Below are 9371 nucleotides of genomic sequence, written 5' to 3'. Positions count from 1 at the left end.
CCCCGTCCCCTTCCCCCTGCGGGACCCGGGACCCGCTCCCCGGCGCCCTTCGCGCCCATCCTGTGCGGGGCTAGCGCAGTTTACCCGCAGCTGGAAGTGCCCCGCGGCGGGAGCAGGAAACCGGGGGAAAGCGCCGCTCCCCGGCCCCCGATAGACTCACCCAGGCATCCGGGACGGGAGCCGGGCTCCGGGGCTCGCTTGGGCGCTCTCCCTCTGCGGGAGTCGGGGCCGGAGGGGAAGGGGCCGCCGGGGAGCCGTGCGCGGACCTGGCGCTGATACTTTCACCTTCCCAACGGGCCCCTCCCAGCCCAGCGGCCCGGAGCCGCCCCCCACCCCGCAGGCAGACGAAGCGGGTTAAATTCCCGCGCCGGGCGGACGCTTAGGAGGCGGGATCCGGGCAGGCCGGTCCCGGAGACAAGCGGGGCTTTTCCTTGCCGCCGCGGGCAGGGGTCCCCGGGCCAGCTCCGTGGGGAGCCGTCCAGGACCCCGCTCCTCCCCCTGCTGCTGGGGCCCGCTCGCCCGGCCCCGCCCGGGGAGCCGAGGGGAGGAGGAAATCAGCTGCTGTCCCTTTAACAGGCGCTGGCGCTGAGCGGAGTTCAGGCCGGGGTCAGTGGGAGTTCGCAGCCCGGGCTTTACCTTTGCGCCTAGCCGTGCGCCGGCGGCACATGCTGCCTCCTGCGCTGCGCCCCGGAGCGGCCGCCGGGCCTGGCACGCAGGGCGCAGCGAGCGCCGAGGGAGGCAGCGCCTTGGCAGCACAGCCCGCGGAGCTGGCATGGGCCGGAGGCGCCGGCTGGCGGCGGGGAGCGCACGGCGGGGACCCAGGGGCTGAGGCTGCTGCTCAGGGGACATGAGAGTCCGCAGAGACCTCGGCTGGCTGGCGGAAGCGACGGAGCCCCCAGGTACCGCGGGCCGGGCCGGGGCGCGCCGGGAGGGCGCCTGTGCCGGGGGCTTCTGCCCGTGCCCCTGGGAGCAGGGCGGGCGCTCACCTGGCCGGGGCTCCCCACTCATCCTGCAGTGCAGCACGGAACCGGGGAAGGGGCGGCCCGGGGGCACGGCTGGGTCCCTCCCGGGATGCGACCGCATAAAGCCGGGCAGGGGGCGCCGGGGGGCTGAGCCGGAGCCGCCCGAGGCAGCGGGCGCTTTGCAGGGAACGGGGAGCGAAGCCCTGGGGCCGGGCCGCTCGCGGGGCGCCTGGCTCCGAGAGCAGAGGAGGAAGGGTCGGTCCCTGCGGGGGGTGGCAAAGCGGCCGGAGGTGCTGCAAGTCGGGTGCTGGGGGCGCTGCCACCCCCCGGCTTGAAGTGGCTCCATCAGAACCAGGGTTACAGTTTGGTTCCCTGGCTCTCAGCACCCCGCTATCCACATGGTTCCAGCGCCCTGCAGGCGCCGCAGCCAGATCCCGGGAGGGGAGTTGAGGGCGAGGTCCCGCGGAGCCAGCGCTGGGCCCCTGCGTGTCCCTGACCCCAGAGCCGGCAGGTCCCCCAGGGGTTCTCGCCCAGGTGGGGGCCGGGCCCTGCCCTCGGTGCTCGCGGCTCCCCGACAAGCCCATGGACGGGAGTCCCGCTGGCGACCAGCAGAGCCGGCCTGGGACTTCCCCACGCGGGTCTGCAGGAGGGGACCGATTCCCGCGGGCAGACAGCGGGTCCCGCCGAGGCTGAGTCGGGCCGGGGCTGCCAGCGGGCGGGGACTGGCCCCTAGGCCGGTCTCTCTTCTCCAGCCCCTTTGCCTCCTCCCCGGGTCCGCTGCAGGCCCAAGGACAGAGGGGCTGGACCCAGGGCTGCGGGGTTGCTGCATTTGAAGTGGTTTCCATCGTGCAGAGGGTTGTGTGGCTCTCAGCGCCCCATGAAACATCCGTCCAGCGCCTCTGCCCAAAGATGCTGTAAAATGGCGAAGTTTGGCTCCCCCGGCGGGTCTCGGCTCCAGCCCGGCCCTTCCCCGCCCGCCCCCGGGCTCGCACTGCCCGAGCCCAGTTGGCCCTGGCGCACCCACAGCTCCTTCGCCTCCCAGGGGAGCCGCCGCCTCGCTCTCCCCGCCACAGCAACTGCGCCAGCCGGGCCCCGCTCGCTGCGGACCCGGCCCGTGTCTAGGGCTCCGGCCATCCCGGCCCAGGCCAGGCCGACCCGGCTAGCAGCGCCTTCCCCTCCCTTGCCCTGGCTCTCTCGAGTGGCCCCCGCGCAGTGCGGCCTGTCCCTGCCTGGGCCCGGGGAAAGGGGCCCCGCTCCTCTGGGGGCCGCTTGTTCTCCCCAGCAAGCCAGCCCGGGCAGGGGCGAGTCGGGGAAGCCCGGCCCGGCTCCTTCGCTGGCTTTGGGGCCTCCTGGTGCGAAAATCGCCGGCGGCGGCTAGAATTAGGGCGCGCCAGGGAGGCAGGAGAAAGCAGGGCCGGAAGGCGAAGTGCTCCGGGCCCCCCAAGCACCCCTGGCCCCCGGGGCTGGCCCTGGAGCCCGGGCCCCGCTCGTCGAGTTTGGGATGCGGAGCGGAGCGGAGCGGGGCTTCCCCCCCCCCGGGCGCTGGGGAGGGGCCGGCGGCCGCAGGCAGCAGCGGGTGCGCCTAAAGCGGGAGGGGGCAGGATGGGGGCAGAGGTGGCCCGGCCGGGGAGCCGCAGGTGGCCTGGCCCCTCCGCCCCCCGCTCAGGTGGGGCTGGGCTCGCAGGCGGCGCTGGAAGCGGAGGCAGTGATGTCACCTTCTCCCAGCGCCGGCAGGGGCTTTGCCCCCTCCCCTCCCCCGCCCGGCCGCGCAGAGAAGCCCCGATATAAGGGGTGGCACAAGGCAGCGCAGCAGCCAGTGCGCAGAGGAGGCGGCGCAGCCCCGGCTCCCCGGCAGGACTCGCCCTCTCCTCCCCAGGTAGCGGCTGGGCCCTGGCAGCCCCGGATCCCGGGGCTGGGGCTTCCCGCTGCGGCCGGCGGCGCGGCCCCTCGCCCCGTCTAAGTGGCGCAGCTCCGAGAGCGCAACGGCCTCGGCTCCCACCCGCAGCCGAGACCCAGCAGCCGGCGGGGAGCCGCGAAGGGCGCAGCGAGGCCGGGCGCTAGCTGGGGCGGCCGCCGACTCGGCGCAGGTCCTGGCGCTGGGAGCCGCCTCCGGCCGCCTCGCTGGCCCTGGGGGCAGGCGCGTGTGGGGCCGGCGGCCCGAGGTCCCCGCTGCTCCGGCTGGGGGCTCCCCGGGGGGCGGCAGGTCGGACGGCGGGGCCCGGCTCCCTCCCCGGGCAGCGCCCGCCGCCGCATTCCAAGGCCCTTGCGCAGCGGGCAGCGGGGCGGGGATGTTTTGCCTAAATTAGGCCGCGCGCTGGGCCGGGCCGGCCGCCAGCCTGGCGCCCCTCACCGTGTGTGTCTTGCAGGTGGCGGGAGGAGCCCCATGCTGGAGGCCATGGAGATGCCGAGCCACTCCAGACAGCTGCTCCTACAGCTCAACACGCAGCGGGCCAAGGGCTTCCTGTGCGACGTGATCATCGTGGTGCAGAACGCGCTGTTCCGCGCGCACAAGAACATCCTGGCGGCGAGCAGCGTCTACCTGAAGTCGCTGGTGGTGCACGACAACCTGCTCAACCTGGACCACGAGATGGTGAGCCCGGGCGTCTTCCGCCTGGTGCTGGACTTCATCTACACCGGCCGCCTGGGCGAGTGCGAGCCGGGCGAGCAGGGCCTGGGCGCCGTGCTGGCGGCCGCCAGCTACCTGCAGGTGCCGGCCCTGGTGGCTCTGTGCAAGAAGAAGCTGAAGCGGACGGGCAAGTACTGCCACCTGCGAGGCGGCTACAGCCCCTACGGCAAGATGGCCAGGGGGCTGCGGGCCACCACCCCCGTCATCCAGACCTGCTATTCGGCTGGCCCCCGGCCTGTGGACATGCAGCCAGGCGAGCCCCACAGCACCCAGTGCGGGGAGCTCTATGCCTCTGCCTCCCAGGGCACCGCCCTGCACCAGCCTGGGCTCTGCCCACCCGAGAGGCACTGCTCCCCCCCCCTGCGGCCTGGACCTCTCCAAAAAGAGCCCCACCAGCCCTTCCTCCCAGCTGCTGCCCACAGACAGACTCCACCCGGGGGACAGCAGGGAGCCCTTGCTGCCCCCCGGGCACGACAGCCCCCCGGGCAGCGCTTCCCTGCTGGCCAACCACAGCTCCGCCTACAAAGACCCTCCCCAGGTGGGCGAAGGTGTGATCCACCCCGCGGAGCGCTTCCGTGGCAGCCCGCCCTGTGCCGAGCCCCTTGCCCGGGCCGAAGGCCGCGACTTCCTGTACCGCTGGATGAAGCACGAGCCCCCGGGCAGCTACCTGGAGGAGTGTGAGGCGGAGAAAGAGCCTGAGCGGGAGGAGAAGGCCGAGTCGCCCCCGCAGTCCCGCTACCCCAGCATCGAGAGCAACGAGCTGGAGAACGACAACAGCACCAGCGAGGACACGGGCAGCAGCGAGGGCCCATCCCCCGGGGGCACCCTGGGCCCCTACTGCAGCCACCTGGCCTACGAGCCCGAGAGCCTGGGGGACAACCTGTACGTGTGCATCCCATGTGGCAAGGGCTTCCCCAGCTCGGAGCAGCTCAACGCCCATGTGGAGGCCCACACCGAGGAGGAGCTGTACCACAAGGCGGCCTCGGAGCAGGCCGGCCCCTTCCTGGACAAAGGTGGCCAGAGCCTGGGCGACATCATCCGGCCCTACCGCTGCTCCTCCTGCGACAAGGCCTACAAGGACCCGGCCACGCTGCGGCAGCACGAGAAGACGCACTGGCTCACGCGGCCCTACCCCTGCACCATCTGCGGCAAAAAGTTCACGCAGCGCGGCACCATGACGCGGCACATGCGCAGCCACCTGGGCCTCAAGCCCTTCGCCTGCGACGCCTGCGGCATGCGCTTCACCCGGCAGTACCGGCTCACCGAGCACATGCGCATCCACTCGGGCGAGAAGCCCTACGAGTGCCAGGTGTGCGGCGGCAAGTTCGCCCAACAGCGCAACCTCATCAGCCACATGAAGATGCACGTGGCCGGGCCCGACGGCAAGGCCAAGCTGGACTTCCCTGAGAGCGTCTTCGCCATGGCGCGGCTCACGGCTGACCAGCTGGGCCTCAAGCAGGAGAAAGCGGCCGAGCTGCTGTCGCACACCTCACACTTCCTCAGCGACCCCAAGGGCCTGGAGAGCCTGTACCCGCTGGCCCGGTTCACAGCCGAGCACCTGGGGCTGAGCCAGGAGAAGGCGGCTGAGATGCTGGGTCCAGGCCCACTGCTTCATGGCGACCGGACCATAGAGCGCTATTCGCCCACCTAATGGGGTGGCCCGAGACCCCCAGGGTCGCCCACCGCAGCTAGAGCCAAAGAGGCCGCGTGGCTGCCGGGTCTGCAGATCCTGTGGGTCCCTCCTCAGATGGACTCTCTGTAGCATTTGGGGAGTGGGAAATTTTTTCCCTGAAAATGTGCAGTGATGGAGATCTTCCGCCTCCCCCCACTTCATGGGGACAGACCAGACCAGCCGAACAGCGAGGGGAGGCCAAGCCCCTAGCTGGGGGTCCCACCCGAGTGCTGCTGTTGTGGGGCTGGGAGTAATGTGCTGCAGGGGTGGGGCTGTTTACAGCTGGGCTATGGCTTGGTGCAAATAGTAAGGTGATGGGGTGGGGCTGTGATCAAACCCCACTTACTGGCCCCCGGCATCCATCCCCTCTTGCGTCCTGTCAGCTGCTCCCTGGAGGGCTGCCAGGAGCCGTGCCCAGACACAATGCAGTCTGTACCGTGCCCCTGCCTTACCTGGCACAGCCACCACGTGCCCAGCAGGGGCTGGTGCCTCCCAGCACAAGGAAAATGTGAACCTGCCTCCTACCTCAGGAGCCAGTCGCTCCCCTCCCTGGGACTCAAGGAGGGCCATGGCAGTCTTCCCCCCCAAACTCCCTGCTGCAGCTGGACCCAGTACGAGCACAATAACCCAGCTCTAGGCCCATTGCTTAAATCTGCCTGCCCTGCCCCCAGGCCTAGGCTGCCTCTGCTCAGGCCCCCTCGGAGCCCAGCTTCCCAATGGCGCCAGGCCCGGGGGAGCCAAGGGCTCTGCGAGGGACACAGACGTTTGCTGTTGAAGCAACTGCAGCTCCGCTTTGTGCCTCATGAAAATCGGCTTTCGCAGCTGCCTTCAGCTGGGATCCCCCTGGCTTTGCTCACCAGCCTGAACTCCGGCTCGAGAGCGCGGCCCAGCCTGCTGCAAAAGCACTGGGGCCCCTCAGTTGTCCAGGGCTCTCGTGTCCATTGGGCACGGGCTGCACCTCAGCCAGGAGGGGCTGTCAGTGCCTGCAAGCCTGTCCTGCCTGGCTCGACCCCTGGTAGGATGGGTGGTGGGCAGCAGGAACAGATCTTACCCAAGTAGGCTTGTCCCAGCAGCTGGGCGCTGCCTTCCTTTGGAGGAGCAGAACTTCAGCTGCGGCCACCACCCAGCACGGAGCTGCCCGTGGGCACAGCTTTGGCCAGCGGCCGGATCCCTGCTAGGTGTAACGGGAGCAGCAGAAGGGTTTGATCTTCTGAGGCCTCTGCAGGAATCTCTACACCCTGGCCCAGCAAACCCTGCCCAGAGCCTGGGCCTGGCGCCTGCCTCTTGCTGCAGAGCCCTGGTTGGGGCAGCTCCTCTCCCAGCTCTGACTGCAGCTGGGCCTGGCTCCCAAAGACCCTCCTGGGCCCCACCTAGCTGAGCCGAAACCAAAGCAACCACCTGAGGACGAGGAGACCCAGCCCCCGCACCCTTGCTGTACTCAGGGATGGCCCAGGTGTCCTGCCTGACCCAGGCCAGGCCCAGCTGCTTCACGGGAGAATTCCTGCCCTGGAGGATTGCCGAGGAGCCTGGCCCCAGAGACTCCCCCCCACCCTTCCCCAATCGCTGGTGGGAGAGAGCATGGATCAGGGGCCCGGCTGGCCCTAGACTGAGCCCCTGGGATGCATCCATTTCTCCCCACCCTCTACTCTGTGGGATCCCAGGTGGGAACCATGCTGCTGTTTCTCGGTGGGGGTCTCTGCTGGAAGCATGAGGACACAGGAGCGGTTTGTTAAATCCCAATTGGGCTTTCCCAGGGGTGGGTTCCCCCTCCTCCCTCCCTCTTCCCTTACTCGGCTGCAGCGGGAGAGCTGCCCCCTCCCATGGCTGGTGTCCAGGCAGAGCAGGGCTCTAGGCCGCAGAGCATGCAGGCAGGGCAGTGAAGCGGGACTGGGTGCTGGGCTGCTCGCCCCGTGCTGTGCTCCTTGTACCAAAGGGCCGTGTCCCTGTGCCAGGGCGTCTTCCCGTCCCCCCAACAGCTCTGGTGGGAGGCCCCCTCTCCTCTGCTCCCCGGAGGCTCAGTCCTGGCCCAGGAGCTTGTGACGAAGACAAAATCTCCCAGTCACCTGCTTTGCTGGCCAGGGAGAGGCAGCAGCTGCCTTGCTGGGCCCCGCTGGGCAGCAGGGCTCTGCCATGCTCCGGCAGGGGTGGGGCTGAGAGCTTTATGCTCAAGCCCGTTGGGGACAGTGCAGGGGCCAATGACACTGAGGGGGTGAGCGGTTAGGTCTCTGCCCTGGTGGCCAATGGGGACAGGTGCTGCACTGTGGTGGGTGTTTCTGCTGCATGGTGGAGTACAGCACTGGAGGGGTGACAGGCTCCCCTGTGGGAGAACAGCGCTGGGGGGGGGGGGGTGACAGGCTCCCCAACCTGAGAGCACACTGAGCTCTGACCCTCGGGCCGGCCGGGCTGCACTGAGCGGGCAGATCCTCCCTGCACTCCTGGGTTAATGGGGCACAAGATCCAGGTGCTGCCATGCCCGGAGCCCTGCCTGGGGCCTTCCTTGCTCTGTCCAGGCAGGGCCACCAGAGCCCTAGGGGCTGGGCCCAGGGCGGGGTCCCATCCCACCCCCATCTGGCCTGCAGGATAATGTGAAGCTCTTTTCCCTGCCTTAGTCTTTTCTCCTTTGCACACCAGGCCGAGGTGGCCACCCCACGGTGCCTGCTCCTGGCCTCCAACCAACTGTGCCTTTAGCCTGACCGGCTGCTTCTCCAAGGGGCCTCGGGTCCAACTGCTCCCAGTGCCAAATGTCCATGCCCAGCTCAGGTGCCTCTGGCTAGCAGAGACTCAGGTCACTGACCCTGCCTCCCCTTTCCAGCTGCGTGGGAACCTGGGCACCGAACGGGCTCCCCGGGCAACGAAGGGCTTGGCTAGGGCCAGGAATCCCAGGCCAGAGTCTGGCCCCGGCTGCCCTGCACCCTTGCAGCCATCAGGGACAAAGCTGCAGCAGCTGCGACCAAAGCGCAGGGGGAGGGGACGTATCCAGTGCCTGGATCCAGGTCTCCCTGCCCCCGCCCAGTTTGTATATTCTTCTGATTTGTACACGGGCCTTTTGTCCCGTCCTTTTCTATACTCAAGACCAAATGAGCAATAAAGTGACATTAACACGTGAGGTCTCGGCTCCTTCTTTTGGTCTGGATGGGCCCGGCCTGGGCCTGGCAAACTCCGCTCCTTCGGGTCAGACGGGGGAGTGGGCAGCCAGGTGCTGGCCCAGCCTGGGGAAGGTTGAGGATGACGAGGGACGTGGCTCTGGGGCTAGTGGCTGCTCTAAGGCGTGCAGCCTGGGGGAGTTTTCACCCTGACTCTAGGCCCATCCTGGGGCACCAGCGAGGGTCCCTTAGGGGCAGAGGTGCTGCGGTAAAGGGCAGCCCTGGGACTCGAAGCCAGGGCTGTGGTGGGTGTTTCTGCTGCATGGTGGAGTACAGCACTGGAGGGGTGACAGGCTCCCCCCATGGGGAGAACAGCACTGGAGGGGGGGGGTGACAGGCTCCCCAGCAGGGAGAAGGGTGTGTGTGTAATGGACTATTCACCGCTGTGGCGCAAGCAGGAATTCTGGGCTGGCTGCAGGATGCTGGGGCAGATGCTCTGCTCTGGGCTGTGCAGGAGGGCAGGCTGGCTGGGCACCATGGTCCCTTGCTGGCCTCTCTGGGGAGCCTCCTGGTCCGGCTGGGAAAGGGGCCCGGCTCCATTCCACCCCCAAACTCGGCAGCGATTCCCAGGGCAGGAGCTGCGCCCGGGCCCAGCTCGGGCTGCAGGCCCCGATTCCCACCCCAGCTGGGAACAGAACAGAACGAGGCAGCCCAGAGAAGCGTTTGGTAGGAAAAACTTATTAAGAAAACATCTTAACAAAGCAACACAACCCCAGCTAAGGGGCGGGGCCCAGGCTCTGCCCAGCCTCTTGGGCACCAGGTGAAGCAAACGACCAGAGCGTCACCCCGGAGCCAAAGGGCAGGGATGGAGCAAAGCCAGCACCCGGCCACGGGGAGCAGCCAGCAGTCGGGGGGGCGGGTCCCCAGAGCGATAGACCGCCGGGAGCCACATCCGAGACTAAAGGGGGAGCCCAGCCCCGTCCCCGTCCCCTTCCCCCTGCGGGACCCGGGACCCGCTCCCCGGCGCC

General features: G+C 69.0%; 1 protein-coding gene across 1 annotated transcript; it reads left to right on the top strand.

The window, feature by feature from the left end:
• The first annotated feature begins 34 nt into the window (after positions 1–34).
• LOC112113809 (hypermethylated in cancer 1 protein) lies at positions 35–6427 on the top strand. Its single transcript, XM_024210223.3, is given in 3 exon segments — positions 35–899; positions 3329–3942; positions 3944–6427. Coding segments are annotated over 3 exon segments (1962 nt in total). The 5' UTR covers positions 35–847; the 3' UTR covers positions 5240–6427.
• Positions 6428–9371: the final 2944 nt, after the last annotated feature.

This window comes from Terrapene carolina, unplaced genomic scaffold (assembly GCF_002925995.2).
Source record: "Terrapene carolina triunguis isolate 2854851 unplaced genomic scaffold, T_m_triunguis-2.0 Scaffold41782, whole genome shotgun sequence".
Taxonomy (NCBI): Eukaryota; Metazoa; Chordata; order Testudines; family Emydidae; genus Terrapene; species Terrapene triunguis.
This window is presented reverse-complemented; position numbering and strand designations above follow the sequence as displayed.